Source organism: Rhinolophus ferrumequinum (assembly GCF_004115265.2).
Source record: "Rhinolophus ferrumequinum isolate MPI-CBG mRhiFer1 chromosome 5 unlocalized genomic scaffold, mRhiFer1_v1.p scaffold_110_arrow_ctg1, whole genome shotgun sequence".
NCBI lineage: Eukaryota > Metazoa > Chordata > Mammalia > Chiroptera > Rhinolophidae > Rhinolophus > Rhinolophus ferrumequinum.
Genome location: NW_022680355.1, coordinates 13,560,799 through 13,588,517, shown reverse-complemented (window position 1 = coordinate 13,588,517; position 27,719 = coordinate 13,560,799). Strand labels below are relative to the sequence as shown.

The following is a 27,719-nucleotide window of genomic DNA, read 5'->3' as shown; positions in this document are numbered from 1 at the left end:
TTTTTTTTGGTTTTTTTGTTTTTGTTTTTTTTTGTTTTTGTTTTTTTTTTAATGCATCAAACACCTGTGGCCAGTGAAAGGAAACAAAACTGGCAGTTTGTCCATTTGGATATCAGACCTAGTTTCTTCTTAATTTCCATATTTTATTTTCCCCATATTCCTTAAAATTCTTGGCGTCCTTCATGCCTTCCTTACAGCTACCCAAATGCAATAAAGTCTTCTTCAAATGTACAGTATTTCTTACAATATAAGTTATATGCAATGTTCAGCATTTTTTTTTTCACAGCACTAGAGAGACCCTGTTAAATAGGGAAGATGAGTCTGAATGGCTTATTCACAAATGGGATCCAGATTCAGTGATTGGGGACGCAGACACCACAGTGAGCTCCTTGGCAAAAGTAGCAAACATCATTTTGCTTTCTGCCTTCAAAAAACAGATATCCATCGGTTCTCGGCTTCATGATACTGCTCCTGCAAAAATGCACACAGAAGGGGCTGGAGGGACTCTCGCATGGAGACATTTACGCATCGAGTAGAGACTCTAACCCATGGCGGTGACCATACTAGAAGGATGGTGAGGTCCAAAGGAGAGGCTGGACGGCGGATGCATCGGCGTTGGAGTGGTCAGCATGTGGCTGGAATGGCTGAAGGGTGAAATGTGGCTGAGAGAAGACATGTGTCTGGAGAGGGCGGCTGGGTTGAAGGAGCTGCTCTTGGGGAAGTCTTCCAGCGTGTCATGCACCTTTTTGCACTTTTTGGATTTGCTAGACATTTTTCGGTTTCTGGTCTGGATTCCTTCCTTCTTCATAGTCAGGGGTCTGTTAATCTAAACAAAGATCAATTTTTTTTTTTTTTTTTACTTTTTTGCTGGCTCTGAAATGGTGCAGGCTTTCACACCCCATCATGGGTTCCTCTGACTGCCCCAGCTCAGGGATCTGCTTTCAGGGGGCCCCTTCCTCCCACCTCTTCCTGCCTTCTTCCCAGGGACCCAGAGTCCGGCAGGCTCGGTCGGCAGCAGAGTTCTGACTGTCGGTCTCTATCAGTTTCAGAAACCAAGAGACGACAGGTAAGGTGTTCCCAGCAGAGGTTATTAATTATGTCCATCTGCGTCAGTTATTTGCGGGAAATTTTGCCTCAGGGAACTTGGCGTTCCCACGGACCATATTCTAGAGACCCACCCAATATGACCGTATTTCTCTGATAACTGAAATATGATAACTTATCTTACTTCATTAGAATTTCCTTAGAATATTTCATGAAAATGGATGGAACTGAGGAATCTTCCAAAGGGAAAAAACATTTTGTCTACTCATCTGAAATCCATACCGGGACTTTGCAAGCACTGTCACAGCCACCAGTCTGAAGTGTTCAGGTTGAATTGCCTTAAGAAACTAGGATGGCACCCCTCTTTGAATTCGTGTTTGGTTGTCTCTCTTCTACCTGGCCTTTCTGCAATGGGAGGTGCTGGCAAATCTTCCCCAGGAATTTGTGTGTTCTGGGGTCATATTTTCATACAGCATGCCTTCCCAAAAGGTCATCTGTCTTGCCCATGTCACAACAACTACAATGATTGAAAGTTGCAATTTCCACCTAGTTCTGACTATCCACTTCTAACTAGACACACAGCAGAACAACCAATCAGCAAGTATTCAATAACCACTGAGAGGTGCGAAGTACTATGCTAGCATGAAAATACTCATTCTAAAATTCAAAGACGAGGAATGAACTAAAGAGACAAAAAGATCACTAGTCTTCAGTCTCCGAGACAGCATACCATCACTTTCAATAAGGCTCTTTGGTTTTATTTTAAAAATACATTTGCTTTGGGGTGGGGGACAGAAGGGGGGAAATCAAGAGAGGGGACCTTACAAAGCACAGAGACCACGCAACACAAGGAGTCAGAATCAGAATAACCGCAACAGCAGCCATCGGCCCCATGTAGCAAACCACACATCTGGCCGTGTTTCCAGGGAAACGTGGCAAAGCAATTCAAGGAGGGAATGTCAGGGTCTCAGTCATCCCTGGCTCCTTGGGGAAAAAACATCCTCTCCCTCCAGGGTCCTCAAGGGTGCAGGCAGGGAAGAGGCTGTCATGGCTACAGGATATACCTGTCTCCTCCAAAAGTGAGCAAAGGACAGCTAAGGAAGAGAGAATTCCAAAGATCAAGAGGGACAGGCTGCTGACAACACTTCTGGGCACAGCAAACACACAACTTCCTGGAGCTGAGGTGGGAGAGGTCATCACGCAGCGAGCATGGAACCTCACAGAGGACCTGATTCCCCCTTGTGCCAGGAAGGCAGCGTGAGTGATGGCAGAAGAGCTAAAAGGTCGTTGCCAAAAGAACATCTCAGGGTTCCTTCTTCAGAGTTATAATCAAGATAAAGGTACAGCTGACAGAGGTGATAGGAATCTACTGTCACATCAAATCTTCCCCCAGATAATGTCTAGACACACAGCTCTTTACCCGGATATCTAGATACACATAGCCAGGTATCTAAATATAATATCTAGTTACACAGATAGCCACACAAACCCAGATAACTAGTCCCAACACCACCTAGACACACTGATACTGAGATAGGTAGTTATCTAAACACCTAGATAAGCAGAAAGGAACTAACTTATGGCATACATATACAAGGGCGGAACAAAATACAACACGATGAGAATGTTAATGGATTATTATCTGTTATTGATAAATACACACAGATCGCTTCCTTTTGTGAATTCTTACTAAATCAAAGACAGAAAAACCACTCTTGATAAGCAAGTTTCTCTCCCACAGCAGCCCAGCCTTGAAGTCAGGAGCAAATAACGAATATAGAGCAGTGAGGAGGGTTCCTTGAGGTTTATTTGATTTGATGAGAAATTCATATTCTTCAGAAATATATTTTTTTAGATTGGACACGATTGAAATCATATCACATCATGGCTAAGAAGTCAAAGATACGTATAGCTGCTGAATGTCCCATAATTCCTATACTTCCATGAAAATAGGAAAGAACTCATTGCTTTAAATTGAACTTGGGTCTGTTCTAAAACGTTCTAAAGCGTTTACCTTCCACTGGTCCCTATTAGTCCTGATGCTTCCCAGGAAAACCTTCTGCTACTCTGAAATCGGTCCTGCCTCTTTCACTTCACCAGCCCCATTCCCTTGCACAAGTTACTTCTCTGAGTCATAATTTCTTCAAGTAAACCAGAAATAAAAACAATTTCTGCCCTGTCTACATCATGGGACTGTTTGAGGCTCCCGTGTAATCAAGTAACATGAAAGTTCTTCGAAAACCATAAATTACAACCCCAAAATAATGTTATAGGCTGTGCCAATGACTGGGTAGCTCATAAACTCTAATGCCCCAAATCTTCCAGATTTTAATCACAAATCTGTTTATCTCCACACAGTAAGCAGGTAAATTCCCCAAAGTGAAAATGGGACTTGGGTTTCATTGCTGATAAATGTATATAAACCACAGTCCAAGGATCTAAGGGAGAAGGACCAACTGTAGGAAGACTCTAGTTCTATCAGGGCTGGCACTGCTCAGGTGTCCCATCGGGAAGGGATGGCACCGAAGGCAGGGTCCCTGGGAATCGCAGCAACTTATTCCCCAAAGGGAAAAACAGAACAGCATGCTGGGGTGACCCTCAGAAGTCCTCCTGTGACTTGAGAAATTTAACCAGAAAAGCTTCCTCCCTGATTCCCAGGTATTCCTGGGTAAGATGAGGTGACTGCCAGAATGGCTGTGAGCAAAAAGCTCTGCCTTTTCCCCGTTCAGCCCTAGACTTTGCCAAAGTTGGACTGGCCAAGAGACTTCAGGAGAATCAGACAGAGATGAAGAGGAGAGACAGTGAGAGAGAGGTGAGAATTTTTTCTTTGGGACTAAGACATGCTTCAGACCTCATTCGGTCACGGCCTGTAAGCCAGAGTTGTTTGGGTGGGGGGATGTTTTAAGGTAAAGACATTGCTACACGGGTGGACCCCAAATTAAAAGACTAGAAATGACGGAGCTAAACCTAGGTGACTGGCTGGCCATTATCACTCTGCTGATAGGACATAGAGGAAGGAAACGCAGTGTTTCTTTTCCCTGGTAGGGGTAAGCGCTCCAGGCTGCTCTTCTCAGCTTTCCTCAGTTCTCTGCCGATTAGCAAAAGCCAGCAGATGAAATCTCTTGGACACTTCATCTCATGTCGTCTATATAGAGAACCCATTTAAAATTCACAGCACAGGGTAAGACTCTCCCCCTCAGTAAGCTGAGTCCTCTTAGCTTCAGGAATGTGTGTGCCGTGCATTACAATCTGGTTAGCTGTCTCTTTCGCTCTCTCCGCGCTCTTTCTCACTTTTGCCATAAGTATAAACCACAAGGAAACATCGAAATATAGCTGGTGACTTTTTTTGTTTTCCAAGGGGAAGATTCTTTTCCCTTAAGAACCCAGACCAGGCCCACCAGGCATGCACTGTTTTCTGGTGTTTTCCATGCCTACTAAAGGGGCTGGGTCATCCAGTCGGAACCCTTTGCTCTCAGCAAGGCTGCATAGTACATAGCAGTTTCCTACACTGAGTCCTTCCTACAGCATTGATTACGGGAGGCTGGTTATGTGGCCCAAAGGAGGGCAATGCAAACCGAGAAGGGGGCTCTGGAAAGGGTGACAAGGCATATCACCAGCAAGGGACACGGTGAGGCTGGTCCCCGTGACACTTACATTGTGCAGCTTGTAGTAGAGCCCGCAGGCGTTGCAGACAGGGTCCCCGTTGGCATTCCTTCTCCAGAGAGTGGTAGTGGTGGTTTGACAGTTAGCACAGGACGTTCCTGCTCTTCTTGCTGCCGACTGGGAAGTGCGGAGAGGGGAAGAGTGGGGGAATCAAAACAAATGTTAAATGTGTTTTCAGAATTACAGAGACAGATATTAAAAAACAAAAAGAAAGAAATTATCACTGAAATCAAAACTAGCAAGTGGCCCACATGAAAGTAAGCAAGATCCCCAAAAGCAGCCTCAAGAAGAAAATTATAGCCGATCCACTGGCAAAGGAGCCTGTCAGCCTGCAGCCAAGTGATCAGGGTCCAGCCCACTGGGCTCCCTGGTGGAATTCGGGGGAATTCAAAAGCCCACACCACCTCTTGAGGTAAATTCTGCCCCTGCCCCGACCCACAAAGTTCTCCAGATGTTGAATTTTTATAGGCGGCAATTTTGAATGAATTAGACTAGTTTAGGCTTTCAGTAGCCTCCTTCGCCAGGTCCACGAGGTCTTTTTCAAGGGCATCTGCTCAGATATCACTTCTCAATGAGGCTCCCGGCCATCAGTTAGTAACAGCAAAGGAAAAGCAAGCCCAAGCACCAAACGCACTTATAGATCCCAAATAAAGAAACGCTGGCTTATACAGAGAACAGAGAGCTCACGGAATAAGAATGTCTGCTTTCAGACTTGGTCACTCATGGGGACCACCATCCTCATTCTGTTTAGGTGGCTTTTAGTTAATGAGACAAACTGTGAAGAAGGCATGTTGGACTTCAGCAGGGACATAGCCCGTCCTCCTGTTCTCATTTCATTCCACCTTCTGAAAATTAGGTATTTCCTATTTGTTGTTCACAGAGCAGAGGAGCTGCAGGTCAAATGTTGGCCTCCACCTGAAGTTTAATTATTTGCCTGTGTCACTGCCTTCATTTCTTTTAAAAGGCAAAATTATTTGCCTTTCACTTTTTGACACACATTTATAAGGGGACCTATTCTCTATGGCCCTGCTTATAAATAAAACTAAACTGCAAAACTTTTGAAAGAAAATAGGAGTTGAGTCACCTCTCACATCCACCTCTCTCAACTCCTTAGCGTACCCCCTGCAACATAAAAAGAAATTTATGACGACAAACTTATTCCTGCTCCTGAGCTCAGAAATACTACCAAAGGCATTTCAGCCAGCCTTTATCTTGATCAAAAAAATTCTGGTGTGATTATAAAAGTGTGGAACAGAAACGGCAGTGATCGTGGTACACATTTCCATCAATATTTTATCAATCAAAAAGTTGGGCCAAAGACCGAAAGCTGCCGGGTATGGAAAACCCAGTGGCAACTCTGAATTAAGCAGACTGATTCCTTTCCTTTGCAAGCCACTAAATTGTTCCGCAGATATGCTTCTCCTTCCTACAGCCTTAAATAGTAGAGACTACTTTTTTTTTGGGGGGGGGGGGGGTTAGTAATTCTTTATTCTCTGCATCTAAGAAACTGGAAATTAAAAACAGCCCTTATCTATCATAATTGAGAAGGTTTTACTTTTTGGCTGCCCATTTTGAAAATAGTTCACCACAGCCCAAAAACGCTGTCTCTAACCTCCACCTGCCTTTATGTAAGGTGATCATTTAAGACTTAAATAACTGTTTCTTCTGTACTCTTGGGAAGAAAATAATACATTAAATCAGAGCTTAATGGTTTGGGCAATTATGTTATTATGTGATTATTATTATCTTCCTGTACTTTTTTTTTCTTTAAAAGAAACACTTGGATATAGTAGACTAATATCTACTCAGGCACCAGATTTCCCAGCCCAACAACTTGGAACACCTAGTACAAGCACATCAGGCCAACCGGTAAAATCAGAGCTCCAAATGACGAGGTTCTCGACGCATCCTTCACAGTATACTGACAGTAACATAAATACAATCGGGCTCAGAATACGTCTCCGGTCTACAGACTTTATGCGAATTTATACAGAACCTCTCAAAGCTACACTGTTTGGTTCACTAGCAGGAGACAAAGTCCATTAATAAACCAAGCTAACTCAGCTGGTTGTTAGACATATGAAAATCCTGGCGACACTGGGGTAAAAAATTCTATGGCGCTTCCCGTCAGTCATTTCTATTTCCTGCACGAGTTTATTTAGTGTTAGATATTCATCTGATGGAGGAGCTAGCTAGCTACACGATGGGCTGGGTGGTCTTCAGTGTATCTGCAAATGTGCAAAACAAAAATAGCAAAATGGAGAGATGAAGCTGGAAAGAAGGGACAGGAAATAATAGGAAAGAAGAAAAAGAAAGTTCTAGGTCAAATGCATCTAAGGGCTAAAAAAAATTTAATTTAATTTAATTTAAAAATCCTGAATGTGCTCCGGGTCTCTCTCTGGAGCATATGAATTCTATGGAACTAAATATATAAAAACCACCCAGAACAGATGAGTAAGATAGAAAAGACAGTTTAAAATGTGGCAGCCAATGAACTCTAGAATTAAGAGTGATTATTACTCAGAGTCTAGAGAATTCTTATGAAAGGTGAATGAAGACAAAATTATATAAAATGCAAGTGGAGTTTCCTATGCAATCTGCCCAGACAAAAGAAACCCCAAGAAAATGTCAAATACACCCTTGCTCATTAATCAGCCCATAGTCTGAGACTTTACTTCCTCTTTTTCCTTCTTTACTTCTACCTTAAAAAAAAAAAAAAAAAAAAAAGTCCAATTGTAATAGTACCATGACTTATTCTTAACAAGAAGGTTTTTGTTGTTAGTTTTTTTTTCTTTTTTCTTTTTTTCTTTTTCTTGGTTTTTTTTTTTTTTTTTTTTTTTTTTTAAAGAAGGCCAGGTTTTCAGTGATTCAGAACATTCTTTTGTGGTGTGATCATATTCATTCTGTGCTAACACCTCCAGCCATTTTTTTTTTTCAAACACGTCTTGTTCTGATATGTTCAAACATCTTGATGTTTAGGTTGGGGAAGCTGAGTTGTTGTTTATGAGTTATCTCCAGTGCTCAGATATCCGGCAGCTTTTTCCTAGGAAGTTAGCTTTGCACATGAGAGAAAGGAAAAAAAATACCAAAGTGCATGGGGATGGGGAGGTTGAGAAAGTTGGAAAAGGGGGCAAAGATCAGAAAGAAAACAGCGAGAGACTGAGGATTGCCAAAAATTAGTCACATGGGCATTTCCATCCCTAGAAAGTTTTTCCTTCTTCTGAAGAGGATGTAAAAGGTGTTGAGTTGCACTAAAATCTGATGGGGAAGACAAATAATTCTTTAAAAAGAATAGAAAGGATTTGGATTCCACCCCCACCCCCCCACACCCGCCTTAGAATCTGAGGGATGCTTCTTCATCCATTAAACTGCATGGGGAAAATCCCCTCCTCCCCTCTCCACGAGGTGAATGTCGTCACCACAGAAAGCATTTTGATCCTTGACTGTGGTTAGAGTTATCATTTGCAGAGCTTGCTTTTATTTGTCTGTTACATCCACTTGCTATTCAAGCTGGCCTGAGGTTCCGAAGACACGCTGACAAATGAACTCCTCCTGCTAGTTTTCCTCATAAATGCTTGACAGTGCCAGGTTTTCCCGAGTATTTTTAAGGGTCAAGAAGTTTAACAAAGAAAAAAGAAGGGGGAGAAAAACCCTCACCCCAGCGATAGTAGTTCAAAGGGGATCTAGGACCAAATGCTAGGTGACACCAGGAGGCAAGCCAGGACTCACACAATATTTCCCACAGGAATTACCTGTGGGAAGTCCTCAGTTCCTAAGACCAAAAACTCCACTAGGTTCAATGGCTGTGGCTTGTGAAATCCCATTAACGGGCCCCATCCATCTTAAATCCTTGGCACACGCCATTCATCCAGCCTAGGATCCCACTTCTACCACTTTAGGAGCGAGTTATGGGGGATGCCTGGGACCGTCCATCCTCAGACTATAACTTTCTCTGCCTGTCATGCAGTGATTATCAATGCATCTTAAGTCAGTGGTCCTGGCCCTGTTTCAGCACTCCAGTTAGGGAATACTTTTCATATTTGATAACCCAGAAATCAGCACCCTTAAAAATTTGATAAATAAGTTAAGAAATGTGGAAGGAAGAAAGAGAGAGAGAGAGAGAGAGAGAGAGAGAGAGAGAGAGAGAGAGAGACAGAGAAAGCTTTTCAGTATACCTGATTTGAAAAAGGGGGGGAAAAAACCTCTCCCAAGCAAGCCGACATGACTGAGCTGTCCTGCCAATTTCCTGCAGAAAGCTCTCCTTCCCAAAGAGAGGAAATGAAAAACACCAAATGGTTAGTGTTGGGTCAGTGCTTCCCCAAGACGACTCACCAGCCTTCGCTTGGGCTTAATGAGGGGTCGGTTCTGTCCGTTCATCTTGTGGTACAGCCCACACGCATTGCACAGGTAGTGCCCGGTGCCATCTCGTCGCCACAGTGGGGTAGAGGTTGCCCCGCAGTTCACACACTCCCTGCCTTCTAGAAACAAGACCACACATAAGTCACTTATGGAAGAAAAGCTCGCAGAGAAGCTTCCAGCGCTCCCCTCGGAATTAGGGAATGACAGTCAAATGGAGAACTAGTTTTTCCCTCTCTTCTCCCTCTTTTGGGGGACTTTCCCACCTTCACCTCCCTTGAAGGTGGCTCCCAAGCTACAAAAACTGGCTCCTGGCCGAACTCGTACGTAGGAAAGTGGCCCAGGGATACACTGCAGAACCTCATCCTGGGCCTGCTCAAAGGGAGGAGGACAAAGGCAAACTGCAACTTCTCACAGTTCCCCGAGGAAACTCGGAGACCAGGCAGAACAGAACATTTCACTCACTTCGCTCAAAGGAAAACAAAGGTGATCCATTCTTATCCCTACAGATTGATTTAAATAATGAAGATTAGGATGGGGAGAAAGGAAAGATGAATCAATGGTGAGATAGATAAACAGATAGTACGCAGATGCATAGATTGACCAATTGGCCGATTGATTTGGGGGAACGGGGACGGGACTTTAGATTTTACTTCCAATAGAACTAGAAATGCCCCTGGCTGGCAAGTAACAGGTGAAGACCCAGCAGGGTCCTCTCCTTCCCCACCATCCTTTTTCTCTCTAGAAAAGGTTTTTCCAGTTTCCCGGCCCAGCTGCTGTGACAGGGACTAAAGTGCCACCTTTAGGCAAGGAACCTAGAGATGGGGGGCAGGGAAAGGAAAGAAGAGAGGGTGGGAGGGGCGGAGTGGGGGGCAAAGGCTCAGCAGAATAGACCAGGTAGGGAAGAGGGTGGAGGGAGGTCTTGGTCGGTTGATTAACCAAAGCCTGCCTACAGTTGCTCTTTTTCCAAAAATACAAACAAACAAAATAAACAAAAAACCGGCCAGGCCAGGTTCAGTCAGCGTTCACTCCAAGGGCGGGAGAAGGAGCCAGACCCTCAAAATACCATTTTAGGACACTGGGGAGTTGGCTTACTGATTGCTTTTCAACTTCCACAGGAGGAGGACGGTTTCTTGGTGAACCTGTCCTGCTGCTGGGGGGCACCTGTTCTCCCCGCCTGGCTACCTCGAGACAGGACCCCCCAAAGAGCTCCTGCTCCATCCATCTGTGGTTCCCCAACCATGCAGGAGCCAGTGGCTCCACTAGCTGGACCCCCCAGAGGAGGCCTGAGTGGGGACAGGGTTTCCCTCTCTTTAGGGTACAGAGAAGGAGGACTGCAGGATGGCAGGGGAGAAAGAGGAGCCCCTAAAGGTTGTTTTGTTTTAAGAGATTAACCAGCTAACCGGAAACTACCAGAAGATGGTCTGGGGGAGGAGAACCACACCAGAGCTCGGAAATCGTGACTCCCCACAGGAGGGGCAAGGCTGGCCTGGGGGCTAGCGCCTGTCCCTCCTTTGGAGACACCCCCAGATTAAGTGTGTGGGAATTGGAAATTGGGGAGCTTTACACCTGTGAGCCTGTGTTTTCTCCCGGGCAGGGTCAGGGGAAAGAAAAGGACTTTTGGAAATGGGAGAGGGTTTTGCCTCCTTTCACACTGGAGTCCATGCCAATGTCGAATACTTTTGGGTCCACTTTCCTTTTTTCAAAAGAAAAAATTGGTAAGGAGTTAAGACATTTTTTTTTACCTAAAATCAGGAAAGATTCTTAACTCAGGGTGCACAGAGGCCTCCTGAGAACCCGGCGATTATCTACAAACACATGGCCCTTATGTGCCGTGAGCACTTTCCAGGGACCGAACAGCATCCATCAGTCCTCAAAAACAGGCTTTGGACTGAACTGCATCTAGACACCTTTCACTGGGGTCCAAGCCTGTGGGCCATGGCTGGTGGATGTGGGCTTGGCATGGGGGAAGGAAGAAGGGGCATGTGGGCGAGGTGGTGCCAGCGGCTGCTGGAGCCAGGAGGTGGGCAGGGTCTGTGCCCCAAGTGGGCGCTAGATCAGCTCCTTCTGGAGATGGGGGTGCTGGCCTGTCCTAGCTGGGGCTGCCCACTCCCCATCCTGCCAAGACAGGGGCCTCTCAGGTCCCCAGCCACTTTGTCCCTTTCTTCCTTGGGGTGTGAGGTCTCTTGGTTCCATGCTCCTCCAGCACCAGGGCTGACTGCCCTGCTTGTAGGCACCCTGGGCTGGGGGATCTCCCAGCCTGACGCGATTTGTCTGATTTCCTTTTCTTTGTCAGGCGGTGGGGAGGATGACAGCTTCCTTTTCAGAGGGACCTTAAAAGCTAGCAATGGTTGCCTCTTCAGTAAGGCTCTGCTCAGTAGAGCAATTTTCTGTCTTGATTCACTCCGCAAGTTTGCGATTGCCTTGTGTGGGTTTTTCTTACTTTTTTTTTCTTTTCTCCTTGTTGCCTCTAGCCTGTGACTTCAGCAAACAACCAATTTTCCTAATGGAGGCCCTGACTGTCTCCTGCTTTCTTTTCCTCTCCTCGCTCACTGCCTGGTATGAGCGGCTCAGACAGACACCTCTCTCTTAGGTGACAAGAACCACAAAGCTGAGAGGCCTCTTGACATGCAACAGCCATTTTCAAACACCCCTTCGCCTCCGACTGAAATCCTGGGCTAGACAGAATGGGCAGGGAGTGGGGTGGGAGGTCGTGAAAAGGAAGATGGGGCGAGATGCCCACAGGACGTGGGGAGCTAAGAAATGGCCCTTTGCAAAAGTCTTTGTCTTTTGTTTGCAAAGATATATCCCAGCTCTGACAGCGGGCTGGCGTTACAAAAGCAATAGGTGCCCTAACCACAGCTTCAACCGTTTCTCCAAAATGCGACAACCCTCTCTTCTGTTGTCTCCTCCTTCAGCAAGTGCGTTTGCAAAGAGGTTAAAAAAAAAAAAAAAAAAACAACCACTAAAACCAAGAGAATCCCCTCCTCAAGAATTCCCACCACTTCCACCCTCTTTACACAGAAGGCATCTAGAAACTTCTCCACCCCGCTCCACACTCCCAAAAGTCCCTGCTCCCTCACTGCCCAGGTGTGCTGCCCGTGGGTTTTTTGACTGTGAGAAAGGAATAAGAGGAGGAAGTAAAAAGCCAAATTTAAATCGTCTCCTTTCCTCTGCTCCCCACCAAAAAAATAAATAAATAAATAAAATAGGTATATAGATGCCCCTGGTTCTGGTTTGGGGAAACCGCGGATACCCACCCCCACCACCACCCGCCAAATGTGCAGTCTTAAGGAAAGAGATGCGAGAAAGGAAAAGACTAAACCAGAGGCCGAAGGTATGCACAACAGAGGGGGAGAAATCAAACACGGAAATGAGGGCAAAGAAACCAGAGGCTTTTGGAAAAGTCAACTCTGTCCCTTCCCCCAACACAAAACCACCACAGCAGCCTCAGATACCACGATCTTCCCCCAAAACTTTTAGTCCTACCAGAAAAAGAGAACTTAAAAAAACAAAATGCCATCACTACCTCAAAAGGCACAGGTCTGCTCTCTTTGCAATCAGCCCTCACGCCTTGATCTAATCCTGGGGTTTTCTGCGAAAGGCTGTTCCCCATTTCTCTGGAACCCCCACTCCACGCCCCAGCCTGGCCCCTGACCAGGCTGCCAGGACACTTTCCTAGCCCGCTCTCCCTCTCGCTTGTTCTGACTCCACCAGCCAGCCTACCTCCCTCTCCCTCTGCCGACTTTCATGTACAGAACATACAGGTCTGAGTTTTTCTGTCAGCCTAACCGCATCCGGACTCTATTAAAGTTCCTGGCGCGGGATAAACAATGCAACTGTCGCGTGCAGCAGTCTGAAAATAATTGGATTAGCTAAAACATCAACTAAATAGAGACAGTCCTGCCCAGGCAGTCGGAGTGAATGTCACCCTGGAAAAAAAAAAAGAAAGAAAAGAAAAGAAAGAAAAAAAAAACCTGAAAACTGATCTCATGGTCACTGGGCTCTCAGAGCCCTCCCTCGGATGTTTTCTAAACCGGGGTTTTGCCAACTCTGTTGTTTCAAGACGGCTCATCTCGCCCATAAAAGACAAGTGATTTGTGCCACTTCTTGGTATACAGACTCTCCATAGGTCGAGGGCAGAGGCAGGACAGTTGGAATGGACCAGACAGAGTCACCACCCTGAAATGGACACATACCCCCAAGAAGACACAAGGATATTCACAAAATTAATCTCTAAAAACATAACTAAATCTCATTTCAGAGAATCTGAGATTCTTTGATTCAACTGCTTCAGTTAGAAACAAAATTGGTGGTGGATCATTTCATTTTTAAAGCAAATGTATTTTGTGTAGGTTTTTTTTTAAATGCAAGTGTCTATACCAAGAGAATTAACAAGCAGACCGCTGTTAAACAGGGTGTGCTTTTTTGAAAGAGGATGAGGAAAGGAAGCAGAGACACACACCTGGGGATCTTTTTCAGTCCTTCCTACCTCCTCTGGCTTCAGATCAATCGAGAAATATGTCGTAAGACGCCTTCCTGCCCTTGCCTGGGCTGTGAGCACTAGAAGATGCTGCAGGTAACTGGCCCAGGTGACTTTTGATTTCCATGCAGCTGTTTCCCAGTGCACAGCCCACCTTGCTTTCCCAGAATTTACTACGAGAGCCCCCTTTTCCATGCAAAAAATATGTTGGCTGCTTTTGCCAGGGTCTCTCCCTTCCCCCAACTCCCCCCCAGCAAAAAAAAAATACATATATATAATAACATATATATATATATATATATATATATATATATATATATATATATGTTATTTACACATGTCTGTAAAAAGGGCTGTCCTCTGTTGACTGCATGACCCGTCTGAGCTGGGCCCAAAGGAACAGTCAAAGGGACTCAGAGGCCAGGAAGGGTCAGAGGAGGGACCTGTGCTTGTTTAGGTTTCAGGAGGTTTCGGTTTAGCATTAAACACTAAAGAGTCATTCCCTCGCCTTCCATTTGGCCTTCGAAACTCACTAAAGGTTACTTAGTGAGTAACCTTCTGGCAGAACCCAGAAGGCCCCCCTGGCAGGCAGGAGAGGATCGGTTTGTGTTCGTGTTTGTCTCTTTCCTTAAATGAGATCCCACTGTCCTCTGCTCTGAAGACTGGAATGAGAGGGGACACACCTCATTCTTTCCCGCTGGAAGAATGGGAAGAAATCAAATCTCAGAGGGGTCTGGACCACCACCCAGGTCCCCCCTGAGGGACCAGACTGCGCTCTGTTTCCCTGGCTCCGGATTTAGGAGAAAAGAAAGGCGGAGGGGGCGGGGAAGGGACGCCAGGGGAGAGCAGGCGCCTACCTGTGCTGGATCTCGCCTTGGGCCTGGACTTGCACCCGAAGCCAGTGGGGGAGCCCCCCAGCAGGCTGCTGGGGGGGAAGAGTCCGGAGCTGTATTCCGGGACGTAGGGCGGGTAGGTAGTGATGGGGTGGTGGGCCGACGACGCCGCCCCTCCCAGGGTGGTCATGCTGCCCCGCGAGTGCGACGACTCGAGCTTCATGCTGTCTGGCAGCGGCACCTGGTACTTGATGCATTCCTTCTCGTCCTGCCGGCCCGAGCCGGCCGAGCCCGGCGTGGACAGGGACGGGTCTGGGGAGACGTCCTTCGGTGGGGTGGGCGGGAAGGTGAAGAGATGCGGGCTGGAGTGGCCCGCCGACAGGGAGGAGGACGAGGCCGGGGGATAGACCGAGAGGGGCCCCGGGGAGCCGTGATGGATGGACGTCTTGGAGAAGGGGCTGAGGTTCCAGGGCGAGGCGGTGTGGTGGCTGCCCAGGGCTTTGCCTCCGTCCAGCCAGGGCAGGGATCCGTGCAGCAGCGGCGGGCGGCACACCTGGCTCCCTGCGGGCGAGGGGCAAGAGATAGAAAGGCGAGTGAGAGCAGCCCCGAGGCCCTCAGATCCACCTGGGGAGTCTCCCTTCCACCCCAGCCTCCCTTTCGGGAAAATCCCAAACACAGGGCACCTGGGCTCCACGGGCCCACTCTAATCCAGGCCTTCCCATGAGTACCTTGGCCGGCACACAATTCACCCCTCTCTCCCACACAAATGTCCCATCCATTCCTGCAGAATGAGGGACCTGTGTCTGACATCCAAGAGGTGCTGCCATGGAGTGGAGAGGGGCCCCTTGGCTTATTGGCCTACCAAGACACACTTTCTAAATCACATCCCCCAGGTCCCTCTCTAGAATCTGATTTGATTTATTGGTTCCCTTCAATGGCCGGGTGTCCCCATCCCAGACTTAACCCCAGCAAGGCTGATAAGAGAGTCAGCTGTGAATGACGAGGCCTGAAGGGGTGAGCCTGGCCTCCCAAGCTCTCAACACCAGGAAACTCCACAGCCCCAGATAGGCCAGCAGCTCCCGGTGCCCAGAGCAGGAAGGAGAGGGCTGGGAAGAGAGGACAGGGGGGTTCTCAGGGTTCCCTCCAAGTAACCCTACTTCAGTGCTTGCTCATAATTGGCAAGGCCTGAAATGGGATTTGCAGGGAAATTTTAATCTCTCAGACTACTGGAGCAAGTTTCCAAGGCTGGACTTGGGATGCCTGTCTCACCCTCCCAAATCCTATAAAAGAAGATAAAATACGCCCCAGATGCCCTCAAAGGTGTGATTCTACCAGTGTGATATGTGACTTTTCACCTGAGCCCCTGAGACATAAAATTCCAGTTTATGTAGCCACAACCCAAACAAGTCCATACACTCTGTGAGGGGCACTTTTAAACTGCAAGTTCAAATGCATACACTTATTGATCTTTTAATCCAGTACCTGCCCCAACGTTTGACGTTCTATTTAACCATTAAGAACAATACTGAAACTAAAATCTTAAGAGAGAGGAAGGGGAGGGGAGTGGAGGGGAAGGAGAGTTCTCTGAACACCAAGGGTCAAGATTCATATTATGCAGGAAGTAGTATAGTAAATAATATTAAGCCTGCATCCACCGCATTTCCACTTAACTGCTGATCTGCAGAGAACAAGGACAAAGAGCGCCCCATCCGCAGAAACAATTGTTTAAACCTGGTGACAGCAGTGCGGAGGACGCCTGCTGCCGGAGGGGCTCTGTCATCCGCGCCAATGCCGGCTCCAAGTCGGGGGCATGGGTAGACCCCAGTCGGGGGTTACTGAGGGAGCCACACATTTTCTCCGCCTGAAACTTAGCAGCTATTTCTTGCTTAGGAACACACGTACAGCTGGGAAGCCTTAGAGCTTTCCCCCTAACTACACAGGGCTGGGTTTCTTTTTAACATTTCAGAACTCTCCCAAACTTCTCAAGGTGAAAGAGAAAGAAAAAAGGAAAGGCCCCTGGAATCTCTCGCTCCTCCATAGAAAAGAAGCCTGGTGGATCCCCAACCTTCTTTGGGAGCCTAATGGACTGTTGTAGGCCGGAGCAGAGAGTAAAGCCCGAGTTGCGAGGAGCAGCAATGAGGCAACCTAAAAGCAAAGCCGCAGGAAAATTCTATGCAACCGGGAATCTAGGAAACCCGCTTATGTCTCAACCCTAGGACAGTAGTCTTTCCACCAAAACCCCTTCAAGCACTAGAATTCCATTCCTCAGAGCCAAGGGGTAGCAGACCTGCCTGGAAACCAAATACATTGGCTTTGGGGAAAGCTCAGAATCAGGGGTATGAATAAAAATGTCCTAAGGGCCTATCTAAAAATGTGCGGGAGAAACAAACTGAGGCTCGCTAGCAGAAGCCCCCGAGAAAGAATTACAGGAAAATTGGGGGAGTAAAGCCCTTTGGAGGAACCGAGTCGCAGTCGGGTCGGGCCGGCGCTGGCTGCCCGGCCGCGAAGCGGTGGCGGCGCAGGCAGAGCCTCGGCTCGCGGCGCCTGGGCCCTCGGAGGGCCCCGACCTGCGGCCGCGCTGGGATAGAAGGCTGCAGCCAGGCGCCCGCCAGGTGAGAGCCAGGCCCCAGGGACACCAGTCGCGGAGAGGCGCCTCTGCGACTGTTGTTAAAAACACACTCTCTTGATGATCGAGAAGGCTTCCTCGCCCATTTCCGGGCCCTAATTTTTTTTTTTTTTTAATGAAGCACTAACGGCAGTTGGGGGCTTTGGCTGGGTCTCCCCACCCCTGGTACTTCCCTGTCCCCCCCCCCGACCCCGGGCAGCGGGTGCGGTCGCGCCGAGGTCCCCGCACTTGGGGCGGACTCACCGTGGTGGGTCGGAGGGTACCTCTGCACCGTGGCCCTCACCGAGTTTCCGTAGTAGGACGGGACGTGGTTGCCTTGACCGTCGATGTTAAAAAGTACATCCACCTCCTCGGGCAGTGGGTACTGTGCCGGGTCCATGTAGGAGTGGCCGAGGCCTGGGTGGTGCGTGTCCGGGTGCTGTCCGTTGAGGACTGCGGGGTGGTGGTGGCTCACCCAGCGCGGCTGGTCCGCCGTCACCTCCATAGCCCCGGCTGCGCTCGCGCCCTCTCGCCGGGCCCGGAACCCGCGCGTGGAGAGGGAGGCGGTCGGGCTGGGAGGTCGGGGGGTGGGGGCTCCGAGGCTCTGCAGGTGCGCCTGCCGTCGGAGGAGCGGGGGTCGTTTACTGATTTGTTTTCAGTGGGGGAATGGGAAAGGTGGGAAGGAAAGGTGAGCAAATGAGATTTTTAAAAATATCTTTGAGGGGTAGTTTAGCCAAGAGAAGAAGAGCAAGAAAAAAAATAAATCCCAAAAAACAGGTACGATAAAGGGGGACCAAATTGTAAAGCCGGGGGCTGGGGGTGGCGAGGACGGCTGGAATTCTGCAGGCGAGGCTCCTCTGCAGCGGCTCCGAGGCTGAGTCCCTCCTCGGGTCACCTGCAAAGGAGAGAAGGGGAAACCTGGATGAGCTCCTAAGTACTTTGGCACCTGAGTTTATGAAGAGGCACCACCTTCCCTTGAGCCGCCGGCCCGCGCCCGGTCACAGGGACACGCACACACACGCAAACGCGCGCGCCTCCTCCAAAGCTCGGAAAACGGGGACGCAGCCGGGGAGGGACCGACTCCCAAGGACATCCCCACAGCCCGGCTCTCCCTGGAGCCCGGGGCTGACTGAGCCCTTCCAACACGGACGACAGCTCCCTCCCTCCGGGACACCAGTCCCGGGACCTTTCTTCCAGCCTCTAGCAACTCTCCAAAAGAGGAGGGCTGCGTTTTAAAGGTTTTTAAAGTTTTCCCAAATGCAAAGGGAAACCAAATCAAACTTAAAAAAAAAAAAAAAAAAGTCGCCCGTACCAACCTGGGTAGTCAGGAGCAGAGAGGAGAAGAGGAGGCGTGTGACCTGAAGAGCAGAAACTGCTCGGTCAGATTGCGTGGCTCGCTCTGTCTCCCGCTCTCTCAGTCTCCCTCTCTTTTCCTCTCTCTCCCTCTCTCAGTATTTTTTTTTTTTTTTTTTTTTTACAGGGAATGCATTCTTTCTGAAAGTATCAAGACGGCGCCAGGCAGCTCAGTGCTCGCAGACAGCTGTGGCGCGACGCAACTTAAGGAGGTTCTAGTGTCATCCGCGCCGAGAGGGAGGAGCCTGGCGCTGGCGAGGAGGGGACAGGCTCCCTAGCGCTAGGAAACTGCAACCCAAAGCCGCTCCAGGACTTCACCCCCGCCCCTCCTCCCGCCCCTCCACAGACCGGAAGGGGCGCCGGAGGGCTGCCCGGGCTGGGGGCCGCGGGGCGGGTGGGCGAGGCGGCCGGGGTGGGGGCAGAGGGGACCAACAGGAGGGAATTCGCGCTCTGGCCCTTTAAATGAGGCTCCCGCTGCTGCCAATTCTTTCCGGCTGGGTGGATTATTCCGTGCGGGAGAAACCGGCCTGCCCCATTCATAAAGTTAATTTCTGCAGGCAGCCTTGCTTTTGCAGACTTTCTAAAATGAGCAAACATTTTGTTTTTATTCAATCCAGAGGGGTATTAAGGAGTTTATTGATTTGGGGCTATGTGCATGTAAAACTGATCAGAAAAAAATGAATGTCAAAGTACTTTGAGATTGGCCTCTCGAGAGAATTGCCTAAGAGGCTGAGGAATCCGGCAAGAGGGATGTGCCTTTGATTGAAATGTACAAGTTATTTTGGGGGTCGTTGTCAACATGCTCCCCAGCCTTTTTGCGTTAACAAGCCCCCCAGATGAAACGTTTCTGCTGTTGCAGCTGTCCTTGCCAGACCTAATATTTGTAATCGACGTGTGCTTTTGACTTAAGTGACAACACTGATGGATGAAAAAGGAGAGAAAGGAAAAGACTCTAGTTCCAAGTGCAGTGAGAGGGGTTGGAAAGAGGAACTCAGGTCTTCACTCCAAGTACCCAACTTTTCCCTACTTACTCCGGCTCCCGGCGTGTTTCCCCAGCCCCCTTTACCGACCCCCAGTTCGGCGGTGACGACTTTCGCCGGACCCCTCAGCTACTCAGGACTCGCAACGCTGGGCCCTACAGCCCGGGGCGGAGGGAGCGCTGCTCGGAGACGCCCCTCGAGGGGCGGGGCTAGGCGGGGCCCGGGAAGGGGCCAATCAGCGGGTGAGACTGCGGCGGTGCTGCGATTGGTCGACCCCGCGGGCTCCAACCTCCACGGCCTGTCTCGGTCCTTTGAGCCACTGCATCCCCTAGCGGCGCTGAGGCTCCAGAAGCTGCCCGGCCTGAAAAGGCGGCTGGGGCGCATAAGGGTCAGGCGGGAAAAGAGGACTCAGATTCCACCCTCTGTTCACCCAGGGCAATGTGTGCGAGGAGAGAGTGTAGGTTCTCCCGTAGGCTTTACCACGGATGGCACTGAGCTTGATGTGCGGTTCTGTTTGAATTGAAGACATTATTCCCTCTTTATACTCCACAAAATTCCCTACAGATACAAAAATTCGAGCTAGAAGAGACCGTCCCTAAAAGTAGGTCTGTAGGATTCCTTTCATGCGGTGAAGGAAAAACATCAATATTCAGCCTTAATTTGCCGGGGGGCGGGGGGGAATATCTTGTTTTAATACACAATCCTTGTAGAAAGATTAGTAAAATTTATTTGGAGAAAGTAGTGGAAACATGAATCTTCTCGATTTTGGATTTAGAGCTTCTCTCGAGTCTCCATCTTCTTAAATCTGATGTGTGTTAGAAATCAGGGTTGAATTCCTAGATGCGGAACAGGAAGAAATTCCCTAAATTACACACACACACACACACACACACACACACACACACGTGTTTCCCTGAGCCCGTTTAGTCCCCGTTTATTTGGGCGGCCCGGCAAAGGAGCATCGATTTCCCTTTTCTCTGACCACTTCTCTCTAGGGCCAGTCAAGCTGCCAGCTTCTCCTACTCCTGCTCACGGCGCTCTCCAAACCTTTTAATTATTTAGTTTTGTCTAACATTCACTGGAAACTACTCCACAAACAAGGGCAGACAAACGCACACACATTTTTGCTAAAAGTCCCGAGATTAAGATTAAGGGTGGAAGCAGAGAGAAAAAATGAAAAGCGCGTCAGTCCAGGATGGGGAGATGCTCCCCAGACCCCTATCCCAAGCCACGCGTGGCTGTGCGGTCCTCCATGCCCAGACCGGGAAGCCCGGGAAGGATAAAGGGAGCCTTTCTCCGGGGAGAAGTGCTGCGGACGCCAAGACTTGAAAATGTTAACTTCTGAGGCTGAGAACGATTTTAAAAGACAAAGAGAAAAGATTTGTGAGAAGGCCTTCCGGTGTAGCGGCGCCTCTCTGATAACGCGCAAAACTGGGGGCTGGGGGCTTTAGGGCTTTATTCATTTTAATTAAATCACGAGCACCAAGTCGGGCTGCGCTGGGATGGGGAGCCCCCGCCCATCCCCAACCACCTTGGAAAAATAAAAGATCTCGAAGGCCCCTTTTGGTCTGGGTGGTTTGGAGCTGGCAGAGAGGCGCGGGGGGCTGCGGCTGGATGCCCGGTATAATGGAGCCAGCCTGTAGGGGGTATTTAACATTTAATTCCCAGCCGGTCCGCCCCTGTTCCCGTACTGACAGTGGGTAATTGGGAAAGAGGACGTTGCTCTTTTGATGGCCCGCGCCGGCCAGTCTCGCCGACGCCACACTGGGTTTGACGTCACGGGCCCAGCCCCAGAGCCGGGAGCACAGAGCAGGGGGGGAGGGAATAGGAGGGGAGGGGGATACCGGGGAGGGAGGGCCGCGGTCGGCCCCGGGACCCACGGGGAAGGAAGGGGGAAGGGAGCGCGGCCGGAGAGAGGCTGCGGCGCGTGGCCTGAGGCGCAGAGCCGGGCTGCGGGGGTCTGGGCTAGGCCAGGCGCCGGCCTGACCCGCCTCGCCGGCAAATGCAGGCCGGGCTTCCTCCTCCGGGGGCGCGGGGGAGGGGAGGGGGCTCGAGGCCGGGGGAAGGGGGGGCGGAAAGGTGGTCCTGATTCCCTCTCTGCAGTAGTCTGCAGAGCTGATCCTGGCCTCCCGCAGAGACGCTCAGCGCCCTCCTGCAGACCTGACTGTCCCCCAGGCACCCCGGCCCGGGCCTGGTCTACAAGAACCCCTTCTCCCTGGGAGCGGCCCGCGGAGCTCCGGTGGAGAAAGCCAGGAGGAGACCGAGGAGGATGCTGCTGCCCCGGGCTCCTGTAGGGCGCGAGGCCTCCCTCACCAGGGTAAGGGGCTGGCGAATGACCTGGATGCCTGGGACCCTAGGGGCAAGTATGCGGGAGCCGAGCAAGCGACGACCCAGCCACTGCCCTCCCACCCCACCCCCAACCCCCCAGGAGCCGAGTCCCTGTGTGGCGGCAGGAGCCAGTTTGGCCTATCTGCAACGCCAGGCCTCCAGGCGGCTGCTTTAGGCGTCAAGTTGAGCGGGGTGTGTGTGCCCTCTTGGGGAAAGGGTAAGAAATGGAGCCTTACTTTCTCTTCTTGGTTGGGGTAAGCCGTGACTCAGCCCCCCCCACAAAAAAAAAAAGAAAGAAAAAACATGCCTATGTACAGGTCCCACCCACCCGCCCTCCCGGGAGCGCAGAGACTCTGTCCGGATGGAAGTGGGGGAACTCAGTCCCGCGAAGGAACCCGAGCCCACGGCGCAGAGGGGAGGAGCGTGCCCCCCAGGCTCACCCCTGGGGTCTCAGGGCCCAGAGATCGGAGATCCACGCGGCCAGCGCCACCCACTCGAGCCTGGCGACCGGCGCGTCCAGGCGAGCTCCGCGGTGCCGGGAGCCGCGGCCCCGGGCGCCCGCGCGCTGCCCGCGGAGGGAAACCAGAAAAGCAGAGCCTCGGGGTCGAAGTCATAAAGTTACTAATCCGGTGCAGGGGGAGTGAGCGTGCCTCCGGCCGCCTGGGGCGGTCATTTGAGCGTGTTTACTTAAGGACTTTGCAAGAGGAGCGCGCGCGAAATAGTCGGATTTCCAGCGAGGCAGCAAATATTTGCAAGCGAGAGAAAGAAGCGGAGCCGGGCCGCGCCGCCGCGTCCCTCCCCCCGGAGCCGCGGCGCCGGCCTGGGCGGACCCGGCCTCACAGTTAAAGACAGAAATGAAGCCGGGAACCTGCAGGGCTGGGGGCAGGGAGGGCGCAGAGCGACAGCAAAGTCCAGAAATTGGAGCGCAGCCCCGAGGCCCTGGCGAGCCGGGGCTGGGGGAGGAGAAATCCCTTCCCATTCCAGCTCGATCAATCTTCCTTGGCTGCGATCGGTCAATAAAAATGGTGTGAACTGGCCGCGGTCGCTGTGCGTCTGGGGAGGAAGTGGAGGCCAGAGGTGCCGAGGCCGGCGCCGGCGTCCGGTACCAGCCCGGTTCACACTCCGGCGGTCTGTAAATCCCCAGGCCGCCGGCCAGTTCGTCGCGGGGAGCCGAGCGCGGCCCCAAGGGTCCTTTAATTGGGTGTCTCCACTTTAATAGTGGCCATTGTTGGAGCAATTAGCGAGAGACAATAACCTCCAAGAGGCGTTTAATTCGATTCCCTGCGCCGGCTGCTGCCCGGACAAGGAAACTCTGGAAGAGCCTGGCATGGGAGGAAAGATTTGCTTTAGTGCCGGCTCCCTTCCTTGCGGGTTTTGTCTCAGGTGTGAGAGTTTTAATGGGGCAAGTTGAAAGCGAGGCGAGAGCGACCAGGTCCTGGTCATAGACGGGGAAATCCTGGCCTGGGCCTCGCCAGCCCTGCGGGGCGCCCGCGGGACCGCAGCGCCTGCTGGCAGCACGCGTCTGAGCTGCGGCCACGCGCGTGTCCCCGATGCCAGTTAGAGTTAGGAGAAAAGCAGAGACGACAGGGACGTATAAACCAGTCTCCTTCCTCCTTAGCCCTGGGTCTCCCACCTCGATCACTCGAACCGAGTCCCAATTTCCTTCCCCATCGGGGAGGAGGGGCAAAGCAGAGACCCCCCCTTCTGGCGCGTACACACCTCCCTCTCCACTGAGCCAGCCTCACTACTCCCTCCTCTGCCTTCGCCCTCGGATTAGGTTACCGCGGCGGGGCGACGATTTTTACTGGATACGAGAATGCACAGGTAAAGCTGTATAAACAGCTCGCCGGCTGCCCGACGGGAGGGTTACGCCGGGGACACGGCCCAAGGCGCCACTGCCGGGCCGGGGCTGCGCGGGTGTAACAGCAGGAAAGCCCGCTCCCGCGCGGCACCCCGGGACCACGCAGGTTAAACACTTACTGCATTATGTCTGTGCAGTTCCCACCCAAACGCCTTTCTCTTTCCCGCATGAACTGAAATGCAGAGTGGGAAGCGAAATCAAAAGGCGATTAGAAAGAAGCAGGCAGTGTGGGCAGTGCTAGTTGTTCTCTTGAAAAGAAACAGCGAACCAGGGACCTAGGGGAACGCAGAAAAAAGGGGACCCCAAAACTCACTGGCAAAGGGAAGATGCTGGAGGTGGAAACGTCAAAGGGGAAACCCGCGGGAACTCAGGCGAAAAGAGCTACGCGAGCGCAACCCTCCTCCGGGCTCCCACGCCCAGGGTCCCATCAGCCCTGGGAAATGAGCCGTCGCTTTGGGGATGGTGTGTGGTTTGATTTACTTTTTTTTTTTTTTTTTTTTTTTTTGCTTATTCATCTATAACCGATTAAAACTCGGAAGGAGACCCGCCCAGGCCAGGAGGAGAGATGTGGAGCGTCAAAAAGAGAGGAGATGCGCTCGGAGATTACCCCTCCCGCTCGCCCCACCTCTAGACCCGGCCCTCCGGCTTCCAGGGATTCTGGCCCTCCCTCTGCCACTACCCTCTTCCCCCCGGTTGAGAAAAACCCTGATTGTAGCGAGATAAAAATGGGGCAGGTAGAGGTGTAGCGGAAAGGGGGAGGAAAAGGGCAGGGGATTTCTCTTTTGGAGTTGAACAGTGCACAGGTGCGGGGGGCTAGCAATGTGGGAGCCCTGGGGGCAGGAGAGAAGGATTTCCCCTAGAGGGTGATTCGAAAGGAATGCGAGTCACCCTGGAGGAAGGGCGCCCCTCCTAACCCTCCCTCCCTCATGATCTTGGCGGTTTAGGGGACAGGTGGAAGCCACATAGAAAAGGAAGTGGTGGAGGTCCTCCGGCTGGTCGGTGTGGTGGCTCGTGGCCACCGGCCCCTGATCCTGCCCCCAGTAACTCTTAGAAAGGGACTCGCGCGTCTGGACCCTGGCTCTCCTCCTAGTGTGTCGCGGGCCGCGACGCTGTAGCAGCTGGGACTCCCAGGGAAGGGAGCCGCCACCGCAGCCAGGGGAGAGGTCAGCATGCGGGATTCACCCATGTGAACTCTAGGCCGCAGCATTTTTTCGGGTGAGGACGGGTGCACGTGGGCACCTGCTCCACTTCCCATGGCCTTCGGCCTCCCGGCTTGGCACCGGCCGTTTCACCGCCACCATCTCCAGAGCCCCCTGCCTGGCCCCAGCCCGGAGCCCCGAGCGCTTGCCTCGGCCGACTCTCCTCTGGCTACCTCAATTTGGCATTTCAGGAATAAGAGGGCTTTAACACGGGGCTGTTGTTTTTACTTCTCTAGATTAACCAGAAAACTGGGGTGTGGTTGTAGCTGGACAATCGACAGTGGGCTTTAAGGGAAAGGGGAGTTCACAACAGGGAGACGGAAGATGGGGGAGGGTGATTTCGTTCAGATCCGGAGACAGTAGAGGCGAGCTCCAGAAAGCACGAATTGTTCTTGTCTTCCTTTGGACACGCTGGAGACCCGGTCGTAACATATGTGAATCTGCCCGGCTCAGGTGTAAAGCGGCCTTCCTGCGCGCACCCTCCGCGTTCCCCTCCCTGAGGGATGGCGTCCTGCCCGCCGCCTCTGCCCGCCGCCTGTCACCTCGTGGACCCCAAGCAATTTATTATATAAAGCAAAACAGCAATCACACACGTGTGTCTGCGGACCCGCAGCGACTGACATGCAGGGAGACTCGGCTCAAGCTCCTGGACGTTTTTCTTTCTCGTCCTTCCAACGGCCGCACCTACCGCCACCACCTCTAGTGCCTTCTGTCCAGCCGCCACAAGCAAAGGGGGGTTCGGACTCCAGTTCCGGGGCTGCCTTGGCAGAATCGCGGAAACCTCTCTCCGGTTACTCCAACCATCAAGAAAAAGAGGCGATCAGGAATATTTGGTTTGCACACAAAGACTCCACGAAAGAAATGCGCATTTATGTGTGAAAGGGCTCAGACACAATGCGTGAAAGGGTTCAGACACCGAGAATGAGGCAACACCTCAGTGCAGCCCAGAAATGGTTAGAGAACATTGGCTTTCAGACTCTTATCAGGATCACTAACGCCCTGCCACATCCAACAGTTTCTGCCACAAATTGCCTTAACCTCTAGAAAACGGGTTCTCAGCCACCCGGATCCCACGTACCCGCCCCTCCCCCAGGCTCTCTGTATAGCCCTGGGCTGGCGGCATCCAAATGGAGAGGTTCCGCCAGTGAGTGCCCAAGGGTACCCACTCCCATCCCTTTACTGCAACCCCCCCTTACCTCACATAATCTTCTGCAAAAAGGCCAGTGGAAATATCAAATAAAGGAAAATGCAGCTTCCCCTGTGTCTGGGCTTTCGGTAGGACAGACCAACCCAACCCTGAGTCCCCAAGACTGGCGGAGTTACCTTGTGTGGTTATCAAGGCTTGGCCTGCCGGGTGCTTGGGCTGGTATACTCGGTGCCACTCACCCGTATCCCCAGAATCCAGCTGGCTTCTCAAGCCAGGAACCTCAGGCCTTGCAAGGCAACTGTCTGGAAGCTGGAAGCGGGGCCTCCTGCTTGATCCCACGTAGCACTCGGTAATGGATCCCCAAGCCCACCTGGATCTTGGTCTGTCTGACCTGGACACCATACCCTGCCCCAGATTCAAATGGGCAGAAAACAATTTCTTTCCTCAGAATCACACAAACGTTGAAAAGTTTTCATGGTAAGCCCCCTCCCACAACCAGCCACTGCAAGCATCTCACTTCCAGACACCTGGGTCTACTCGACCCACCGCACTAGGACTCCCTGACCCAAGCCTGTCACAGAACCAACAGCCAACACACAGCACCTTTTCTGCCACAGCCGCTAAGGGATGAAAGGGCTGCAAATGCTACTTTATTATTTGTCCCTTTAAATTTCATAATCTCCCATCCACAACTCAGGCATCCCCGTAAATGTGGCTGACTGAGGAGGAGAAAAGGACCAGGAAACATGGGAACCAAACCAAGGGGAGATCCTGCCAGCTTGAGTCATTTCCTGTGCCCTGGACGGAATCACCCCATGCCAGTTTCCTCAGCACCCTGCGGCATCTGAGAAGAGGCAAAGATGTATAAAAGCAACTCTCTTGCCCAGATTCCTTCAACCTCCCTTGCATTTTAACCATTCTCAGTCTTGGTTGGGAACTGTCTCCGACTGAGTGACTTATTGGAGGCCTGTTGGTCCAATGTCCCAGGAGAAAGTAGAATTCTTGTCCCCTGTGCCCCTACTGCTCCCCACAACCCTGGGCACCCGCTCACAGAGGCTGTGGGTTTTCTTACCCATCTCAGGGTGCTCCAGGAAGCACAGGCACCCCCGCTACCAGCTCCCCCAGGGGGATGTCAGATGCCCACACATCTGGGCTCTAACTTTTATCTCACAGCGGCACAGCTGATTCTTTAATTATATGCAGAGACAATGAGCCTAAACACACACTTGTAAGCAGAGGGAAATAAACATGAAATTGACACCCGGACCTTGCGGCCACCTTTGGGAGAAGGCTGCCCTGCTCCTCCGCAAATGGGGAAGCTGCCCTGCTCCTCCGCAAATGGGGTTTTTCCCAATCCTCTGCCCTCCTACAGTGGAAAACATGCCGGGCCTATCCTAAATATTCCCGTCATCTCTTATTTTTCTGTTTAGTTTTTCTTTTCTTCACATGCCTTGTTCTACTAGCTCTTTTCTCCAAACAAGGACACACACATGCACATACCATGCTCACCCAAGGTCACTGCAGAAAGCCCAAGATTCCCAGTGACCAGAAAGAACAATAGGACTGGGGTCTAGTTCACTTTCTCCCTGGGGCAGCTACCCCTTTGGAGTCGAGACCTCCTTTTAATTCTCTCCACGTGGAGCGGGGAGAGCGAGTGCAGAGTCAGAGAGAGAAGATAGCGATATTTACTGACCTGGGTAGCTCACTTTCGCCGGCCAGCTGTTTTTTATTTTTTCCTGACTTGCCGGAGATCTGAAGGCAGAAATGACAGGCAGACTTGGCCACTGTTGTTGCCGCTGCAGCCCTCAACGCCCCAGCTGCATCTCACGCAGGCTTCCAGCAAGAAGTAAAACCTGGGTGATGTGCA

General features: G+C 51.2%; 1 protein-coding gene across 3 annotated transcripts; it reads right to left on the bottom strand.

Moving 5' to 3' along the window:
- On the bottom strand, window positions 1-27,719 carry GATA3 (GATA binding protein 3). 3 transcript variants are annotated; one of them, XM_033100791.1, is made up of 6 exons: window positions 27,546-27,719; window positions 17,249-17,879; window positions 14,404-14,940; window positions 9,040-9,185; window positions 4,699-4,824; window positions 1-826 (listed from the first exon to the last, which is right to left on the bottom strand). In XM_033100791.1, the coding sequence occupies exons 2-6, from the start codon at window positions 17,487-17,489 to the stop codon at window positions 542-544; spliced, it is 1,335 nt and encodes a 444-aa protein (XP_032956682.1). In that variant the 5' UTR covers window positions 17,490-17,879; window positions 27,546-27,719; the 3' UTR covers window positions 1-541. The 3 variants fall into 3 exon arrangements, with proteins under 3 accessions (XP_032956682.1, XP_032956681.1, XP_032956683.1); XM_033100790.1 differs by lacking the exon at window positions 27,546-27,719 and adding an exon at window positions 18,301-18,534; XM_033100792.1 differs by lacking the exon at window positions 27,546-27,719 and adding an exon at window positions 18,301-18,534 and having other exon boundaries at window positions 9,040-9,182.

Coding starts and splice junctions, on each gene's coding strand:
- GATA3 (XM_033100791.1), bottom strand. CDS start 17,489: ATGGAGGTGACGGCGGACCAGCCGCGCTGGGTGAGCCACCACCACCCC. Junction 9,186..14,403: donor CAAGGCGAGATCCAGCACAG/GTAGGCGCCTGC, acceptor TCTTGTTTCTAG/AAGGCAGGGAGTGTGTGAAC. Junction 4,825..9,039: donor TTAAGCCCAAGCGAAGGCTG/GTGAGTCGTCTT, acceptor CGCACTTCCCAG/TCGGCAGCAAGAAGAGCAGG.